This window comes from Elgaria multicarinata, chromosome 6 (genome assembly GCF_023053635.1).
Source record: "Elgaria multicarinata webbii isolate HBS135686 ecotype San Diego chromosome 6, rElgMul1.1.pri, whole genome shotgun sequence".
NCBI lineage: Eukaryota > Metazoa > Chordata > Lepidosauria > Squamata > Anguidae > Elgaria > Elgaria multicarinata.
Genome location: NC_086176.1, coordinates 96,762,574 through 96,783,972, shown reverse-complemented (window position 1 = coordinate 96,783,972; position 21,399 = coordinate 96,762,574). Strand labels below are relative to the sequence as shown.

General features: G+C 38.6%; 1 protein-coding gene across 2 annotated transcripts in view; it reads right to left on the bottom strand.

Annotated features, from left to right (window-relative positions):
* Window positions 1-5,258: 5,258 nt before the first annotated feature.
* PAIP1 (poly(A) binding protein interacting protein 1) overlaps window positions 5,259-21,399 on the bottom strand; it is a 28,916-nt gene continuing 12,775 nt past the window's right edge. For both annotated transcript variants that reach the window (XM_063128101.1, XM_063128100.1), the window contains exons 4-11: window positions 17,906-18,018; window positions 15,700-15,811; window positions 12,343-12,468; window positions 10,952-11,058; window positions 8,480-8,597; window positions 8,308-8,362; window positions 7,192-7,285; window positions 5,259-6,754 (exon numbers count right to left, since the gene is read on the bottom strand). In XM_063128101.1, coding sequence (XP_062984171.1) covers window positions 6,652-6,754; window positions 7,192-7,285; window positions 8,308-8,362; window positions 8,480-8,597; window positions 10,952-11,058; window positions 12,343-12,468; window positions 15,700-15,811; window positions 17,906-18,018 — 828 coding nt within the window. In that variant the 3' untranslated portion in view covers window positions 5,259-6,651. The remainder of the gene's footprint in view (window positions 6,755-7,191; window positions 7,286-8,307; window positions 8,363-8,479; window positions 8,598-10,951; window positions 11,059-12,342; window positions 12,469-15,699; window positions 15,812-17,905; window positions 18,019-21,399) is intronic.

Here is a 21,399-nt window from a genome sequence, read left to right as displayed (position 1 = left end):
ACCCAATACTGGGCGTATTTAAAATTTAAAACATATACATTAAAAAACCTATGAAAAGAAATATACAGAAGTTAAAATATATAAAATATATTACAATATTAAAACATTAAACGTTTAAAATACATGACAATTTAAAAAGTCCTCAGCATAGACGGAGGCCCAGGTTATTCGCCAAAGGCCTGCCGGAACAAAGAAGTTTTTGCCTGCTTCCCAAAGCACATCAAGGAGGGAGGCAGTCTAGCTTCCCCGGGAAGAGTGTTCCAAAGCACTGGAGCAGCCACCAAGAAGGCCCTCTCCCATGTTCCCACCAAGCGGGCCTGTGAAGATGGTGGGACTGAAAGAAGGGCTTCTCCGGAAGATCTTAAAGCACGGGCAGGCTTATAAGGGAGAATACGGTATTTCAGATAACCTGGACCTGAGCCATATAGGGCTTTATAGGTCATAGTGGAAAAGGGGACAAAAGCACCAATGACAATAGAAGAAAAAGGGAAATGTGTACTCTGGTGCTAAGTAAGGTTTAAAATATTTAATAATGATTTCAATAAAAAATATGTAAATTCAAATAAGACAGATTGACGCGTACACTAGCTCGACGTTTCGGGCCCTTAGGTCCTTCATCAGGAGCTGCAAACAAATCATACAATCTATCAGAAAACATCTCTTTAAAAATAGACATACTTTTTACATAGTATCTTCAATATAAAATACAAGCAAATGCCTTTCAGCAATCAGTTTTTAATCGACCTATCTTTCTCAAAGGATTCCACTGCCATGAACCCAGGGAGCCTATACTATAACTCCAATATATTTAATGTGTTGTGTAAGCTTACGTATAGCCATAACTCCCCGGCCCATAGGTTATCTACTCGCCAAACGAAAAAAGCTTCCCTTAATAAATAGTTCTTAGCTGCCAGTTTCTCCTAGTTCTCTGCTCTCCCACAGACACAAACATAACAAAGACTGACCTGTATCGTCATCAAAATTCGTTTATCAAAAAAATGTAGAATCTCTTTTGCTGTATTATCCTCAGAAGGACTGTTTAAACTGTAAAAGATACTAACTATGTAACTCAAGGATAAACAGTACTTATCTCAGATAAGGGTGTGGGCTGACTAGCTAGAATGTCAAATAGGATAGTGATCCTGTTATCACTCATGTTAAGTCCCTGAGATCTCAATACTCCTTACGTTCTAAATTAAACTTTCGACAGATATACATCCAGTTATACCATAAATTTTGTCCTAATGCATGTGGACCAATTAAAATTACAGACACAATAAATCCCTTGCTCTGTTGTTTTTATTTATTTATTTGTTACATTTCTATACCGCCCAATAGCCGGAGCTCTCTGGGCAGTTCCTTGTCCTAATGATGCGGCAGGCAGTTGTCAATTCAGCTGGGTACATGCCAGTCAAGTGTTTAATTCAATCCTCCTGGAATTAACGATTTCAAAGTTAAGATCCAGTGAATTTCCCTTCTACTGAGAAGGGGTTCTTCTCCTGGCACTTTTTCTATTGCCCAGAAAGTAATGGACCCTTGTTCATGATCTTTTTCTACAAAATGTGCAACCAGAAGGGCCCCAGGTTTATGATGTCTAAGATTGTATAAATGTTCAGATATCCGTGCTTTTAAGGGTCTAGAAGTTTTCCCTATATAGAGCTTGTTGCAAGGACAGGAGATGGCATTTATAACCCCTGTTGTTTGGCAATTTAAGAAATCGGTGATGTGTACTACTTTCTTGTTGTTTGAATTAATAAAAGACAGGGTTTTGTGTACTTGCAGTACATGCATCTTCCACATGGATGATGGCCCTGTGGTCTGGGCAGGTGTGGAATGGTGGATTGCCACCACACAATCTACCATTCCACACCTGCCCAGACCACAGTTGTGTATTTTTATTTATTTATTTACAAGATTTATATACAACTCTATATCTAAAATAGATTTTTAGAGGTTTGCATTGTACTTGAGGCCTGAACAAGCTCATTACCATTTGTGGAGCCACACAACGAACTAGTTAAGTTACTTAGGTTACAGGAATGTCCACTGGAACCTATGAGAGCTATCCAAAAGCATATTAGGAAATAACAACAATTGATGTGACGGACTGATTTCAACGTCAGCTACAAATAAAGCAAGGCATCCTGAAAGTAAATAGAATGGACCACTGGATAGAAATTAAATCAGATGGCTTACATCGATATTTCTGTTTTGATTTTTAAATATTAATTTTGATGCTTACTTTAATATGACTTTTAAACCATATTGGGAAAATAAAGAGTTTGAAAGAGTTTGGCTTAGATGTCTCCTAAACACCACACTGACAAGAAGAAATGATGGGAAATAATGATGAAAGACCAGATTGACAGCTGCTGTAATTCCAGTCCCAGGGGCAATAATTCTAGTACAAGGATGGACAACTTGCGGCCCTCCACATGTTTTGGGCTACAACTCCCATCATCCCTCACCATTGGTTATGCAGGCTAGGGCTGATGGGAGTTAAAGGCCGCATAAGAACAGCCATGCTGGGTCAGACCATGGGACCATCTTGTCCAGTATTCTGTTCATACAGTAGCCAACCAGCTGCCCACAGGAAACCCAAAAGCTGGGCATGAGTGCAACAGCACCCTCCCATCCATTTCCCCCAGCAACTGGCATAAATAGTCCTACTGCCCTCTGATAATGGAGTTAGCATATAGCCGTCAGGCCTAGTAGACATAGCTTTATCCTCCAGGAATCTAACTCCCCCCCTTTAAAGCCATCCAAATTGGTGGCCATGGCTACATCCTGTGGTACCGAATCTCATAGTTTAATTATGCACTCTGTGAAGTACTTCACAAATTGCCCACCCTTGTATTAACACAAGGCCTGTCATTCTAGGATTCCCAGACTCCAGAAATCCAGGCTAGGTTTTTCATTCTACTCTGAGGCCAGCAGTCCAGTTCCTGGCTCTTATCATACCAGGCCCAAACCTGTCATTCCAGTCTCTCATGGTTTGTCATTGCAATTCTCCATTTATTTCTCCATCAATGCGGTTAGTATGGTTTTATTTGTTTATAAGATTTCCAAGCCACTGTTCAAAACATTTTTTCTAAAGCAGGCTATATAATAAAACCATATTAAAGAACACATCAAAATTAATATTAAAAGTAATGAAACGAAGAGTAACATAACCATCTCATTTCATTTCTATCCCGTGACCTATTATATTAACTCTCAGGATCAATCCCTTGTTTCGTTTGTAGCTTGCATTGATTTCAGTGAAGCCCTATCATGGCAATCATAACTCACAGCTGCCATTATTTCCTATGGATCTCCAAATAGCTCCCATTGTTCCCAATGGCATCCTTGTCATTCATTTTAATACATCCTGCCTTTGCTGCTGCAAAACAAGCCTTGTATAGAAGCTCCTCCATAGCCTCAGTCCTTCATGCATTATCCAAACCTTCACTCCACCTGTAACTGTGCCAGGCATTTCTCAATGTTTCTTACAGAGACAATTCACTAGTGAATCTAAGTTTTGGTCATTCATAAAATTTGCCTTAGATAGCTCATATCATCAAATTTCAGAATTCACCAACATATAAGAGACTAATGAAAAAACAGGACTGTGCTTTTTCATTTTTTTTTACAATTCTACATGAATTTTAGAAGACAAGTGGAAGGGTGGATGAAAGTGTGCTGCTGTGGTGATTTAGTGTACTGGACTCAGACAAGGAAAATCTGTGTGCAAATTTATACTTAGCCAGCCATAAAGCTCATTGGGCGACCTTGACCCAACAATTTCTCTCAGCATAACCTACCACACAGGGTTGTTGTGAGGATAGAACAAGGTTGTGAAAACCATGTACACTGTCTTGAGCTCTTTGGAAGAAAAGCAGGATATAAATGTAAGTAAATAAAAATGGATGATGTGGAAAATAATTACAATTAGATTTTATCAAATCAAATTGAGTTTAGTATTAAAAAAGTAAATTAAACATTTCTCTTTAATATTTTAAAATGGAACAGTGAAGAACTCCCATAGGATCTCTCCCAACTGGGTGAATGACATTAAAAATGCCAAAAGTATTTCTGTATAAGTAAATGCAAAGGGATGCAATACTGGGGCAAAAATCCTAAGTTCACATATATGCTGATGGGGTCTGAGTTGGTGGTGATTGCAAATTAACCACAATATTGGCTTAGTTCAGACGTTTCTCAATGGTGGTTTTAGAACTCCATGGTGGAGTTTTTACATCACTGTTCAGAAATGCGTGGAGTTTTCCCACCAGACAACACAATGGTGGAGTTTTTTGGGGAAATCACTCCATGCAGAATATCCATGCTGTGCAGAGGTGAGTTCCTGCACAACCATTGTGTTGCATGTTGTGTGGAGGACTGTGTAGAGTTTTCCATTTCGCTGAGTTGACTTTTCCCACTGGCTACAGAGTTCTCTGACAAGAGTGGCAAAAGGAGCAAATGCCGCTCTACGAGAACCATGGGGATTTTTTTTCAGCAATGGCTGATGGGATACCATTGGAAGGACTGGGGGAGGAGAGAGGGCAGAGGAACTGTCAATCAAATATTGCAATGGATTTTACTCAACTCCACGGTAGCCCACAGTCGCACAAGGGTGGAGCTAGAACATGTTGTCTGGGGAGTACCTCCTAAAAACTCAGCAGTTGAGTGGAGTTTTCACACTGCATTAACTGTGTTGTCTGAACTGAGCCATTATTTTGGCATGGTTTGGGTCCAGGCTACCTGCGAGATTGCCTTCTCCCATACAATCCGCCCGCACACTCAGGTCCTCTGGGAAAAATCTACTTCAGCTAGCAAAAACTAGATTAACAACTTTTACCCAGAGGACCTTATCTTCTGCTGCTCCCAGACTGTGGAATGGTCTGCTGAAGTCTACTAGCATTCAAGAAAGCTATAAAGACTGATCTCTTCTGGCAGGCCTATCCAGTGGAATTTTAAGATGTTTTTAGAATGTTTTCAGGATGTTTTTAACAATGCTTTAATTCAGTTTTATGTATTTTATCGTTTATTGTTGTTCCCGAGAGGTGGGTAATAATAATAATAATAATAATAATAATAATAATAATAATAATAATAATCTGATTATACCAGTTCAAAGAGGATTAATAAATGTGATGCTGTGCCCTTGCCTGTAGATGCAAAAATGCATCTTCTGCTCAGAGCAGAAGAAAAGCAAGGAAGATCTAGTACCATCCCATGATGTTATGAAAATAGACACACAAAAGGTAGACAAAATATACCCAACAAAACAAAGCAGTTTATTTTCCAAAATAGGGTGTTAACTAAGAAGCTAAACAAATGAACAACCAGAAGATGAAGTTGATGCTAACTGCATTAACAGACACAAATTATACCATGTTATAACAGTGCAATATTAAACAGCTCTATTTACATGCATATTTACAACCTCTGTCTTCATATAAGTTATTTTACCTACTTCTTGGGAAATTCAAAACACACATTTGGTGTTAGGAAATAGACTCTACTTCATCTATTCAATATAAAATGAGCAACAAAAAAATTAGAAGTGTCCTTGGCAAAATTTTAAAAATAATGAATAAAAGGGAAGCTACACTAACCAGCAGAATTATTTAGAATTTGTTATTTTCTTAATATAAAACTGTTTTATTTTTTACAAGTGATAGTATATTGTACCTAAATTACCAAACTGAAGAGTGTCAGAAATGCTGACATCCTAGGACTGTATTTCAAAGCAACACACATTATTGTGCAACTTTAACCTAAAAGCAATTTCATGTATTTTTGAAGAGTACTGCCGGGGGCGGAGAGAGGATAACAGAATGGCTAAATTCAGACATCTTGCTTCCAATCTTCTAATCCAGCCTTTCGTGACTTTGTGTCTCCAGATGTTCTTGGATTGCAACTCCCATCATTCCCAGCCAGAATGTCTAATGATCAGGGATGAAAGGATTTGTAGGCCAACAACATCTGGGTACCCAAGGTTTGGAAAGGCTGCTGTAAACCATGGGTACGGTGGAACTGTGGACTCTTGTGAAGACATCCAAATTGAGCCAATTTGTTGAAAATCAGTTGCATGAACTAAAACGCCTATCAAATATCTAAGTGTTCGAAAACAAAACTTTCTTCAAGTTTTTGCATTTTCCTTCAGTGCTCACCATTTTCATGATTGTAAAATATTAAAAAAGGTTATTTTGCCATTCCATGAGTTTAAAAATATGCGATGACAGCTATGTCCTTCACAAAGGAAAGGCAATACGAAACCATTCCAAAAGCAAGTCAATATGTCTATGATTCAAGGGATTTTACTTTCAGAAAAAATGTAACGTTAATACAATAACCCTCAAATTTGTAGATTAATGTGACATGTTTCAAATAAAATTTGTTCCAGCCAAAGCATTGCTTATTTAACTGTACATAAAATAAACTATGATATATACACATTGTTTTAAGTTACAGGATTTAAGTTTACATTTTTTTGGCAGATTCTGTTTAACAAAATGGAAATTGCATAACTTGAGTACTTGGAGAAACTTAATTTCCTTTGTTTGGTATGGACATTACAAGGATTTCCCATCCATTCTACCTGCTATTCATACCTATGCTGGTTTTTTTTAAAAAAGAAAACCACTAATATTAACGTGCAACATTTCACTGCTTCCTCTTACGTTCCGATTCTAAGCAAAATTTTTCATATGCTTCTTCAATTTCTGGGTCCATCTCATCATCGTCATCGTCATCATCATCAAAATACCTACAACAAATCCAGATGTTAGCTATATATATTTCTCCAGATATGAAGACATCAAAGTCCTATACATACATGCAGCCTTGCCAATGAACAAAGTGGCTTCTGCTGATTTGATACAACAACATACCACCAAATATCAAACCAAGGTGCTCAGAAACAGGTTGGGCAAATACTTGTAGAAAATAATTTTTTATAGAGTTTAATCGAAAGAAGTGTGAGTGAACTCCTTCCACTAATTACTACTATTCTGCAAACTGCTGCATAAGTACTAGCAGAAGACATTGCACATAAAAATATCTTGAGCATCACAGTGAGTATCAGTGAAATAAGTCTTGCCAAGAGTGCTCTTGAAAAATGATACCCGAATTCAGAACTTCTAATTATCAAACTGAAGTGATGATATATCTGCATAAAAACATCTGATTAAAACAAGAACTTACGGATCTCCAGCTCCTGATAAGTCCGTTCCGTTTTCTTCAAACTCTTGAAACAAATCTTGTCTTTCAAGGAGTTCTTGATATTTCTCTTGATAATCTGCAATAGCATTAATTTTGTTTATTAAGCTGCATTTATATCCATGACAAAAACAGTAATAAATTTCTTTATGCTAATAAATAACAGATCAGTATATGATTAATGTTAAATCTGCAGCTGTATAGTCACCAATGAGTTTGTTTAGACACATCATTTTGTTGCATTCCATTTCATCACCTTTACTTATAATGAACTTTGCTTTTCCCAATCAGATTTTGTCCTCACTAAACTTTACTTAAAAGGATTCTGATTTTGCCCAATTGCATCCAGGCAATCATGCAGTGTTCTCTCTGCCAAAAAATGTAAAGGACTGTAACCTAAGGCTAAAGTAGAAACATTTAGCTTGTACTTAAAAAGATTAGTAAAATCAACACAGTGCCTAAGCAAATGAGTGCAATGGCGCGCGCGCGCGCACACACACACACACACACACACACACACACACAGGCTTCAGCAACAAAAGAAAGAGGTGGGATAGTGAGAGGCTTTGACTCACAAAGATCATGGAAAAATGTATACTTCTCTAATTTTTGCTAATCATTAGTCATAATTTGCTAACAAAGGAGAAAAACAGCAGTGGTTTGCTATGCCATTGTGTAGATGAGTGTCATTATGCAGTGTAGTCACTAGGTGGCAGTGGATTTTGCTGCTTCTGGGTGAAGTCAAGAGTTTCCTGTAGCTATTCTGCTCTTGAGGGAGACACAGTAAAGTTCCTGTCCAGTCTCCTGACTGGTGTGTGTCTAAGACAACTCTCCCCAACTTGATGCCCTCCTTTTGTGTTGGACTACGATTCTTGGCATTTAAAACAACACATTAACATAGGGTTAATGGCTGGGGATAATGGGAGTTGTCCTGCATATCTGGAGTACACTTGGTTGGGGGAAGGCTGGTGTGAGCTTTCCATGATACCCATTTAAACTATATTAGTGGATTTTAAAAAATGACATTTGACTTCATTAGCTTCTTGATCTATAACTATTTTGTGACTTTTAAAAAAGAACAAAATCAAATTGTTGGCATACCTGGATCTGCTGCAGTGAAAGGCACACCTTCAGATGTATAAAATGTTGGTTCATTCTAAAAAACAAACAAACCTATTTATAAGTTTTACCTTCACCAATTCTAACATGCCTAGCATTTGTACATACAGTCATATAAATTTATCTGAAACAAGAAAAATGCAAGTATCATTACCATGAAGTAGTTAGGGTCATTTTCTGGAGTTGCTTCCCTGTATGTTGACGTTATATGTACCCTTCCCCAGTTACTTGATCGCAGTTCTACTAGTTTCAGAAGCATGTGCTTTACATCTCTGAAACAGACAAAATTACAAAATAAAAACCAGTATGTTCCCAATGTAATTGGAAGCAAATACGAGGGGGAAATAACAAAACTACTCATTCATAGCTGCTCACTAGCACAACTTAAATGTTACCTCATTGCCAAAATCAATTAAATTTGGAAGGTCTAATCATTTACATTTTTTACGTGCATTTTTTTAAAATTTGGAGTCAATACTCTCATGCAATTGATACAAATATGGCATTAGTCATCAGCAACATCTATACATATTAAATATGACACTCATGGATCTAAAGACTGGCCAATGTTTGGGTCTGTTAAGCACATCTATTTAGATTTGTCTCCTGTCCTCCTCGAAAGATGCAGGGACAAATATACCAGGCAAGCTTTGAAAAGTGTTTGCTGCAGCCAAGCTGTTAACCAGGACAGCATAATGAGCATGTTTCACCTATGCTTTATTGATGTATGTAGGTACTTACACTTTACTTTTAAAAGTAAAAAAAAACTTTCACAAAGGGCCTTACAATATTAAATGCACAAATACAAATCAATACAATACACTAAAACAGCCATCTAGGATTCCAATAACATCTATGCTGGCTCCCAGTTTATTTTTCAGCCTAATTAAAAGTGCTTATTTTGAACTACAAAGCAAATGGTCTCAAGGACCACTTTCCCTCATATGATTCTGCCCAACAGCTAAGATCATCACCACCTGTGTCCAGATGCCTCTTGACTTCCAGGGACAGGGTCTTCTCTGTAGTTGCCTTTCAACATGTAATCTATTCCAATGGATTTTGCCTGGTGCTCTTCCATGCACCTAGCAAAATTGGTCCTGTTCACCCAAACTTTTATGGTTAATTTAATATTGGTTTGTTATAGTTTTATTGCTTTTATTTATTTAAGCATTTTTATCCCGCCATTCAGCCAAAAAAGGCTCTCAAGGTGGCTTACAAAAATATTTCTTGACAGTCCCTGCCCACAGGCTTACAATCTAAAAGACATGACACAAAAGGAAAGGGGATTGGGAGGGAGGAGGAGGGGGAAAAGAAAGCAAATTCAGGCACTAGATTCTTAGTTGCAAAGTTCAGCAGTGACAGTGGACAGTTGGCAGCAGGAGGGAGGGGGCTCTCAGCTGCAGTTGGAGCCAGGCACGATGGAGAGGTGCCTGGTTGCTGCTTCCTCCCTCACTGGTGGCCTCTGCAGTCTGGCTAGTTTCTCTGCAGGTACATGTTCATGTTATATATCATCTAGTTGTGTGTGTGTTTTAGCATTGATTTCTTTTTCGTATTTGGTTGTTGTATTACCGATTTTTGTAAGCTGCCTTAAATGCCATAGTTGGTAGAAAGGTGGGCTATCATTTTTGGAAATATAAGATAGGTAATGTCCCCCTTCCCAAATATCAAAAGTTAAAACCCTAACCAAATTAGTCAGCCCAACACATTGGCCTAGTCTACTTCCCCCCTCCTACTGAAGCCCCATTCTCTCATAGGTTAGTTTCTTCGTGCATAAGCACACATGACCAATGCCTCCTGCTGCATGCAGAAACTCCTTTTCCCCATGCAGAGAGACAGGAGTGATCATTCCTGCATCTCTGTGCACAAAGAATTTAAACTCAGTGTACAGAGGGACAGGAGACCACTGTGGCTACTCTCTGCGCAGTTTCTTAATGCAGAGAGAGGCAGCAGCAATCTCCTCCCCTTCTCTGCATGGAGAATTTAAACTACACACACAGAGAGAGAGAGAGAAAGAAAGAGAGAGAGAGAGAGAGAGAGAGAGAGAGAGAGAGAGAGACAGAGACAGAGACAGAGACCGGAGTTCACTGCCATCTTTCTCTGCAGGATCCTCTTTCGGTACTCCTTCACATTCCCTGCCTGGGCAATGTTGGGGAGGAGCAGTGCTGAGCTGGTTCATTCCCATTCCCTTACTCCATTGCCTTTTGACAGAGGAGCGAAGGGGCCTGAGCTATGGCTTAGTTGCTCTCTAGCCCCTCTCTCTGAGGCTCTGTGGGCCAGATAGGTCAGCCTGGTGGGCCAAATTGACCCATGGACCGGAGATTCCACATCTCTATTCTAGAGGATCCACAAAAGACACTTACTTGCCCTGGGGCTTTGCAATATATACATTGAAATAAATGATAATTATAAAACAAGGATAGAATGATTACAAGACTAGATCAAGAGTTGTATTAATTAAATATGACAGATATTTTAGTATAAGTTGTATTACAGATAACATAATGACAAGAGGAATGAACAAAAATCTATAAAGAACTGCTCAATTTTACTACATAACCTTAAGAAATAGCAAGGAATAATCATCAGCCACAAAGGAATGCTGTTAAAAATCAAATTTTCTTACTACCTGCTGCAATTTGCATCCAAGACAACATTTTCTATTTTCTGTATTATGTCACCCATGTAAGTCTTTCCTTTTTCTTTCCATGCGTCTTCTAGTACTGACCCTGTCAACTGAGAAAAGCATGCTATTAAGCCATTTTGAAAAATGACATTTAAGTAAGTGAAATTTCTGTAGTATTATTGGTTGTGTGTTGAAGAAATTAGGATTTTCAGACTATCTCTAAAGAAGTTGATGATACAGGGGCCTTTAGTACCTTAAACCTGAGGGGTCTGGACTTCACATGGTTATATTCCTACTAAATTGATCTCACACTTCCATTAGTAATGTGCTCTTATTTACCCATGAAAATGGAAGCTGCTCAGATGTCTTTCTAGTATCTATGGCACATACAGATAACAGCTTCTCTCATAATTGTCTCTTTATTTTTTTCAGAATTCGGAATAAAAGAAGACTTGCAAAAATGTCCATTAGATATGCCTTACAAAATTGTCACAAAAGGCTGGATACCATTGTTCATGAATACTCCTTTTTTTTTAAACTGGTAACCATATTTTGAAGACCTCTAATGACAACATGGAGTCATCTTGAACATTGTATTGAATTTCATGGAACACCACGGCAATAAACTCCAGCCATTGTGCTCTTAAACACAGCACTGCTATTAAATAGTTAACCTTCATTTCTTTTTATGCATTCAAATCATATGTGACAAAAAAGCAACACTAACTGCTACACAAAATTTCTTTTGCTTTTAAAAAGAATAGTAATCATGCTATCCATATACCCCCCCACCCTTATGATACAATCAACAACTAGATTGATTGAGACTATTCACTGGACTAAGCTGCGTGCGCCTAAATGGTTGGATCCAGAGTTGCATAAGTGAGTAACTGCTTATACAGTATGCTTTCCTGCCCTTTCCTTCCTACTGCTGTCTTCTCTGGCCCATGAGAAAAGCTGATCCTGCAGGTGGGGACACCACGGGATGTAGCATAGGAGGCTGCAGTGGGAGAATGGAATGACGCAAATCAATGCCGTCTCAAAGAATTTTCCATTTTATAACTTGCCTCTCCCTTAAGAAGCAGAGTGAGGCACACGTGATGATAAAATGGGATAATTCCACAACTACCCTCTGAGATAGCTCAGCTTAGCAATAGATTGTGACATGAGCACCCAGTAAATTTCATGGATCAGTGAAGATCTGAATCGAGCTTCCTGGTCCACATCTGCCACTTTATCTACTGTGATCCAGTACAGAAACAGAATATATATATATATATATATATATATATATATATATATATAATAAAAATCCAGATATACATTGGTAGCATATTCACATCAGAATTAAAAAAGGTTTAAGAATAAAGCCCCGAATAATGAAAATGTCATACTTTCAGTAGCTTTACTGCACAGATTAAATTGTTGTCCACAGGATTAGAAAAAAGCGTGTTTAATAATTCCTGAAGTCCAGTCTGAAGAATCTCTGCTCGGGTTACTTGACCTTTAGTTCCTTTAATCTATAAATATATATAAAAAATGTATCTGAACATTTACAGGATGTTAAAATTAATTCTTAGTATTTTCCTAAGTTTGGAACCCCTTGTTTTATGGACGTCAAAATTAAAAATACTGCAAATTATGAAAGTATCTGAAGTTGTATATGTCTATATAAACCTAACTGCATATAGAACAGAAATTAACGTCTATGATCTAATAAAATGAAGCAAGGGGACTTCTCAGGAGTTTCATTTTGGGCAGAATTCTTAATCCGATACAAATTGTGCACCCCTTTCCCTCAATCTAGGGCCACGGTCTTCACTGTAAGGCCGTGGGCCACTGGCAGCTCGCAAAGACTCTAAGTGCAGCTTCTCTTCCCCCCGCCCCGCCTTTGCCGGCACCTTCCTTTCTCCTTGATTTGACAGAGCACCTTCCTGTCCCAACAGCCACGGTATTTGAGGCATCGCTCCTTGCAGTGCTTAATGACAATACTGCTGCTATTCCTCTGTTGCTGGCCCTTTATTTCGCCCTTCTGACTGCTGCCCCACTTGCCTCACTGAGGCCAGTTACTGAGCTGCCCTGCTCCCAAGAGAACGTTGTAGGGTGAAGAGGTATGTGTGTATCTGTCTGCTGGGTCACAAATGTTTCTCCTCCTTTCACATCCAGAGTGTGAAAGACCCGAGATTGGCAACTTCCCAGCCTTTCCTCATTTTCTTAAAACACTACTACAGATTAAGTCTATGCATGTCTACTCAGAAGTAAATCCCACTGAGTTCAATGAGTCTTACTCCCAAGTAATTGTGCACAGGATTGCAGCCCTAGCGAGTCACTTGTGATTGACCAACTTGCATGGGGTGGTGGTGAGAGAAGATGCGTGGTCATTTGGTGGAAGAAGCATAACAAGTGTGTGTGTGGGGGGGGGGGGCATTTTGCGTTCAAAGGCTCTAGCGTTGTTTGTATGTTCTCCCCATTTTTGTTTTGAGGGAAGTAGCAGGGTTTGCCTTAACGGACTTCAGACCACCTGCAGACTTTGCAGCTGCAGACTCTCATTTTTAGAATAAATAATTATATTACATATCAGCCTTTTTTTGGGCATAGTAAGAAGGCTAGTATGTTTCCCCTTTTATTTTTAACTATGGTGGGTTTCATGCCTCTGTTGGTTTGGCAAATCATAGGCCAGTGTGAGTTTCTAGGGAAGGCTGATTTTATAAATTAATTTGTTTAAATAGTTATAAGCTTATAAAAGCAAATATGTAGGAGCAGCTAATTTGGGTGTTTTTATTAAAGGCTCTCCAGAGTGTGTGGAGGCAGGAACATTGGGTATCTGGTTGGCAACTGTAGGAACAGAGTGCTGGATTAGAGAGGCTTTTGATCTGATCCAGCAGAACTCTTCTTACGTTGTTAACATGATGCTGCTTCTTGAGTTGTATTTTAATTATGGGATGTACAAACAAATGACAAGAATGTCAATTTAGGAACATTGAGAACTCTATGAAGGTGTGTATGTATGTACAGCAGGGATCCCCAAAGCGCTGCCCTGTGGCCACCTGAAAATATTTTTAAAAAAACATTTTTTAAAAATAATAATACCCATTTTTTAAAATATACATACATGGATTTGTATGAAATGCATACAACTTTCTAGCAGTTAGATTTGGCCTGCAACAAAGATGGAACAAATATCCATCTGAAGGTATGCCAAAAGTGTTGTAAGGCCATCAATTCATCGCATGATTTGAAGTGAGTGTTTATCTTTTCAGTGTTGCAATATCAGACTTTTAGCTGTCAAGAGTGCGCAGAGATCCATGTATGCTGACCATTTGTTAATTTCCATGAAGCAGATAAATAATTTAAAAGAACGTGTACATCAATGAATATTAAAGATTGTTCCAGTACAATTTGTTTCTGTGTAATAACCTCCCCACAAAAAGAAGCAACATCTGGACACTGCCAAAACATATGTTTAAAAGCAGCATTAGCTGTATTGCACCACCCGCAATTAACTGAATTAGACAATCCCTTCTTAAAGAGATGTTGCGATGTCCAATAGACACCAAGCAAATGTTTTTGCTAAATAAGATGCAGCCTAAGATCCATAGACGAGATAGGCAGATGCCAAAGCAGTGACCAACTGATTAGGCATTTATGGTGGTGCCCACAGCAGTATCTCAACTTTCCAAGTGAACCCACGGGTCCAAAAAGGTTGGGACCCCCGGATATAGGGGAATACATTAAATCAGCCTTCTTCACATTTTAGCACATCCAGTTGAAGTACGTTTTGCATATGATTATTCTTCTCTGAATATGCATGGAGGAGTGAATTGTTGTTAAAGATTTTAAAGATGCTGTCACTTAGATAAGCTATGGGTCAAAACATTTAAACAAATAGGGGCAGGAAAAACTAACACTGAGATTCAACTCCTTTCTGTCCTGGCTTCATTTCGGGGGGGGGGGGGCATTTCTCTCTCTCTCTCTCTCTCTGGCTTAGAAAGCCTTCTACCTGCTATCAGCAAGCTAGAAAAATATTCTTCCCTCCAGCTTATTTTCATTTTAAAAAGTCAACACAACAGTCATAATTTAATTACTTGGCACACTTACTTGAATGAAAGGTCACAAAATTTTGAACACCTAAGAGGAAATTTAAAACTATATTTTATAATAGCCTGTTGAAATAAATGCTACTGAAGTATAACAGCTTGAATTGTCCCAAAGGTACCGAATTGCTTGGGTTCAAGAGGCTCAAATCAGGGAGTTGGTGCACTGGCAAATAAGGTATTCAGGACTGAATGCATGCATGCTGTCTGTCAGTCATAAATGCCAGCATTGCTAATCACTACATAATTTTGTACTAATATTGTTGTCTGCATAGTCCTTAGGAATATTCAACTAAACTTCCAGCTTTGTTTGTTTTGCTTATGCAAACATAATTAAAAAGATGCTGACAGTATTCCACCCAATTGCTCCCAAAGAAATAAACCAGTTCCCATCAGTCAAAGTTTTGGCAAGTGAGTGAAAAGGCAAGTGACAGGCATTTGGGCACTTGACAATTATTTAAATTAATTTTTAAAATTATATAGTGAATAAGAGAACCATAAAGATATGTTACTTGTATTTAGATGTTTGCTGTTTTCCACAACTTACATTGCCCTAACTTATGTACTCTTAGGCCCCTTTCCTCATGAAATTTCTGGCACTACAACTATGTAAGTTCGTATTATTCTATTTTTAACCAAGACAGAAAATCCTTTTACCTCTAAATTTAGATAAAGTTCAGCTAAAAATAGCACAAATGCATGAAATCTTTTCCGTGCAGCTTCATCTCCCTTGGCGGCTTCATCTCTATTTTCATACTCTTTTCGACACCTAAAAGAGATGGCTTTGTATCAAAATTTTGAATTTCCCCCCCAGTAGTACTTGCTGTGTTTATCAATTCTAGCTATTACGAAGAAAATATTTACGTGGCTGTTCATGATTCAAAAATATCGCTACAACCTATTACAATCCATTTTTCTTATACTTTGCCAATTCCTGTGCTCTAGCACATTCTAGCACACAGGTGGGTAACCTGTGGCCCTCTAGATGCTGGACTCCAACTCTCATAAGCCCTAGCCAGCATGGCTGATGGGAGTTGTAATCCAACAACAGATGGAGGGCCAGATGTTGCCCATCCCTGCTCTACTGCAACCAAGGAAGGGAAACCATGGTGGAGCTATGCACACAGGGGCTGGCTCAGTTTGCAGTAGCTTCCATTGAGTTTTGGGAGGCAAGGTTAAAATGGGATGCTATCAAGGATACAATTGTGAACAGGCAAAACTTACTCACTCACCCTAATTGTGTGGCTGAATGCACCTTTTACTTTAAATCAGGGGTGGGCAACGTGATCTTCCAGATGTTTTGGCCTACATTCCTCATCCCTCGCTATTGGCTATGCCCCCATCCCTGCTTTAAATGAACCATTCATTTGTATGAGGGTAGAATTTGCCCTTCACTCTGAAAAGTAGGTGGCTCAGCCCACAGGGTGCAGACATACAAACTGTACATGTACACCTTGACAGTTGCATGCCGCATAGAGGCTCTCCCTATACCCCATCTATCAAAATGAGTGCCACTGTAAGAGTCATACAGCCAGCGTGTTATGGTGCAGACAGAATTGTGCTTACATCAGGAAGACCTGGGTTCAAGTCTCTCCTCAGCTGTGAAGCTGGTCATTATTTCTCCTGCAAACCAACCTCACAGAATTATTATTGTAGTAAAATAAGTAACAGCTGATATGTACCGTACTGAGCTCCTTGGCAAAAGGGCACAATTTAGATAAAAAAAATATGAAACAGACATATTGGCTGGGTTTATACAACACGCTAACCCATTTGGTGTGGGATGTTGTTCAATGATGGGTTATTGTGTTGTCTGACCACATGCAGCTGCTGCAGCCCCCAGAGCGGCTCCCACCACCCCTGAAATTTGGAGAAGACACCAAATAAAAACTAATGTTTGTGTGGTTGCGGTAAGCAAAATGATGCCCAGAGCTGCAATGGAGCTCCAAAAGGGTAAAAATTAGATTGCAAACAAGCTAATTTTGATGCTCTGTAGCAGCATAGGATGCCATCTGGTTTCTGTTTTTTATTTATTGTCTTCTTCTGGTTTTAGAACCTGTGTGTGTGGGGTGGTGGGGTGGGGGTCAGCCTGTGGGGGTGGGATGGTCCTAGGGGTGAAAATTGCCCAAGGACATCCTGAAATTGCCCCTGATCTAGTGTATCATAACATGCTACATTTTAATAAATTTTATATCTCAAAAATATGCCAAAAATCACTTTAGGTTGTGCTCAGAATGCAAAATACATGACATCAACACTATTGAATATAGAAAACATATCTGCTGAAGTATGTCCAGCTGTATTCTCCTAGACATATCCATTAAAAAATCAAACTTCGGTACTACAGAAATCCAAATTCTTCACTGATTAAATTTTGCAAATTGTAATGAATTAATATGAATAATATTATTTCCAGGGATTTAAAACTTACACACCTGTACATGCTTGCCATCATGCAGACTAGAAATTTGCTTTTAAAAACAACAACACTGGGATTCTTAGAAACTGTACAGATATATAGAATACACACAGGTTGAATCATCAAGGGTTGGTGTCTGATGTCATGTCAGCAACAGCTTTTCCTTCAATATTTAAAAAATATATATCTGTAAATTTCATTTACCAGCAAAAACACCAGATACAGAAGTAGAGATCATATTTGAATATGAAGCAGAAATCACAAATAGCTTTAAAAGACCCAACAGGTATGGGGGCAACAATAACTAGAATATTAATTATGTAAGAAATAAAACTGTTCTGAAACTGTTGACCAATCTATCTTGAATCAGAAGTTTAAACAGAGAAGACACAAACCAAGCCAATTTTGAGCATAATTATTCGTCATAAAAACACATATACTGACCTGTGAAGCAGTAATTGTCTGAAGTTGCCACTTTGTGGATTAATAGTGAGATGATGAGAAAGGTAATTGCACAGCCTTGCCCCCATATAGGAAAAATTTGGGACAGATGTAGCCTTCCAAACAAAAGAATATTTGGAATTAGAAAACACAAAATGTTGTGTGTTTTTTGTGGATTCCCCTACCCACCCATATTTATCAGAACATTTTCCTGGACCACAAAATAAGAATTTCAATAAGACAATCTTCAGTTGAGCTCACTAACTAATTTCAATGACCCAGTTCAGATCTCACAAGCTGTGGTTAGAGAAATGTGAAAATGGAGGACAGAATCAGTACATGAAGAGGGAGGAGAGAGAAAGGTGGTCTATGGCACAGTTTTGTGTACTGTTCAAACCAAACCTGTGCACTGGATTTTGGCATAGTTCTCTAGAAATGGTACTTAGTTTATCCAACAGATACAACCTAATGAAGCTGAAGAATAAATCTCAACATATTCATGACCTCTATTTACCCATGGAGAGGGGGGGGGGGAGAGAGAGAGAGAGACTGAGACTGTTGGTAAATCAGTTTGAAAGATTTCTATGGAATATATGAATAATTTTCAAGATTACAATAAAGTCGTTTACAAACACCATTCATCTAGTTCAAATTACCTCCATCTTCTACAGAGAAATGAATAGCTGCCCTTTCTGAAGGCAGAAATTCTAATGTAAATATTAAGAAGGAAGTTGAGAAGTGAAAAAGCACTAGTTATTTTCACTTTTTTTTTTAACAAGCAGCAATTAAAACCTGAGCTGAAAGAAAATAGAAACTAAATGCAATTAACATGGTTCACAACACATTATTACTTAGGAACATGGATTCCTCTACTCTCTCTACCAAGTCTCCTAATTGATAGAGTTCAATTCAAGGTCTCTGTCCTCGTTTTCAAAACTTCCAAGAGGCCTCAAATTTGCTATTTGACAGAAAGTCTGTTTGCTACAACTACAATCTTCTACTGAAAATAATATCTAGCTGCATTTATACAATATGAGCGCTTCTGCCTGTTCAGTCTATTAATTTATTTAGGGTGCAATCCTATGCAGGCTCCAAACTCAGAGGCTGCCAAGTATCCTATGCAGGGTGGGAGGAGAGTGGAGGCTCCATGTTCCACAGCTGCCCTGCATTTCTGTCAGATGGGCAATTTTGCACTGGTACCTTGGAGGGAGAAAGAAGGAGGCTTGGGCATAAGACAGCCATCCCAGTCTCCTCCCCTCTGTGTTCCTGAAAATGCCTCTGTTTTCTGAGGCACGGAGAAGTAGCCAGTGTAGTTCTCTCCATGCCAGCTACGAGGTAGATGGGAAAGGGGCAAGAAGCACAGTTTCTTCTCTCTAAGGTCGGAGTCCTGTTTCTGAGGTCAGAGCCAGGAAACTGAATAATCCTATGCTCCCCAGATGCTGTCTGATGGGCATAAGATTGCTCTTTTTATTTATTACATTTCTAATACTGCCCAATAGCCAAAGCTCTCTGGCATTTCATAATTAAAATACAACATGATAAAATAAGGCCACAACGTAGGTGTCAAGGGAGCCTCTCTGGTGAGCTTATTCTACAACCAGGGTGCCACAACAGAGAAGGTTCCTGCAGAAGGACCTCTGAAGATGATATTGGGGTCAGAGTAGATATAGATGTGAAAAGAAGATCATTCAAGAAACCTAGCCTCAAGCCATTTAGGAGTTTTAATGTTAACAACAGCACTTTGAGTTGGGCCCAGAAAAGTACATGTTGGCCAGTTCCCTTTTAACAATCTTGCTCGCCTATTTTGGACTAGTTAAAGTTTCTGGACTGTTTTCAAAAGAAGCCCCATGTACAATGCATTACAGTAATCCAGACAAGAAGTTACCAGAGCATGGATAACTGTAGCTAGTTTATCTCTGTCCAGATAAGGACATAGTTGGTATATCAGCCTAAGCTGATAAAAACAGCTCCGTGCCACTGCAGACACCTGAGCCTCCAATGACAATTCTGCATCAAGGAGGACCCCCAAGCTACAAACCTGATCCTATAGGGGAACGCAACCCCTTCTGGAATAGGTTGAATATTATTCAGCCGGTCCAAAGAACCATCCACTAACAGTGCTTCCATCTTGTCTGGATTGAGTTTCAGTTTATTGGCCCCCCTTGCTACACCCAGGCACTGATTCAGAACATCCACTGCCTCGCTTGGATTTGATGAAAACGAGAGGTGGAGTGTCTTCTACATACTGGTGACACTTTAGTCCATATCTCCAGATAACCTCCCCAAGTACTTTCATGTAGATATTGGACAGCATGGGAGATAAAAAAAGAGCTCTGTGCACCCCACAGCATCACTGCCAAGGTCCAGAGCAATAATCACCTAGCACCACCTTCTAGAATAGGCCATCCAAATACGAGCAGGCCCACTGCAGCACAGACCCTCCAACTCCCCAGACAGCATATCCAGAAGGATACTATGGTTGATGGTATCCAAATGCCGTTGGGAAGTACTGTTGTTTTATACCTTGAATGGTTTTAATTTTTGTGAACCGCCCAGAAAACTTCGGCTATTGGGCGGTATAGAAATGTAATAAATAAATAAATAAAAAACTTCAATTTGATTTGGCATTTACCAATGCTGTGCCCAAACCTATCTGCTCTCATACAATTATCAAAGTTAATTTGGGAATAGTTCAGGAATTCATTTCAAAGAATTGACGGTGTACAAAAAAATGATATAACCCATTTGGATAACAAAAATAGATTAGTAACTCTACAGAATATTTTGTAACCTTGTTGCACACATAATTAAGTTACTTGTTTAGAAGTAAAATTCTCCACACTTGAGCAGAACTGCATAGAAGTATAGCACTTAATTAATGATGCTTCTAATTAATTTAGTTGATTATTCAGTAAAATATGACACTAGGAGCCAACAGTTTTGTCTTACCGTAACAACAGAAAGTATTCCCTTTAAAAAAACCTTTCCTAGAGTTTCAAATATCATACAATTTTTAGAGAGCAAATAGAACTGTCCAAGAAATTAAAAATGATACTGTAGATATGACTTCACTAACCCTCCCCTATTTGCTTCCAGTAGCTAAAAATGTTCAGAAAAGATTTCATAAATCTTTCTAAGCAATGCTGCAACCCTATGGGTTTTATGTAATGTCAATCTTACTCAGAGAAGACTCACTCAAATGAATAGGACTTAAGTTTGTCCCACTCATTTCAATGGACAAACATTACATGCAACTGATAGGTTTATTTCCTTACAGGCTTTAAATCAGATAATGAGAGCACCACTACTTTGAGCTTAATATTCAAAAGCACACTCCTCTCTATTACTATTTTAAACATGCAAGGTGAAACTCCAATCCCATTCTATACAATGGATATCTGGATCCTCAAAAACACCTGTTGGCAGAAGACTTTATTGAATTCAAAGAAATGTTTTGATCAATTCTTTGTTATTGTGACACTGGAAATTCACATAAA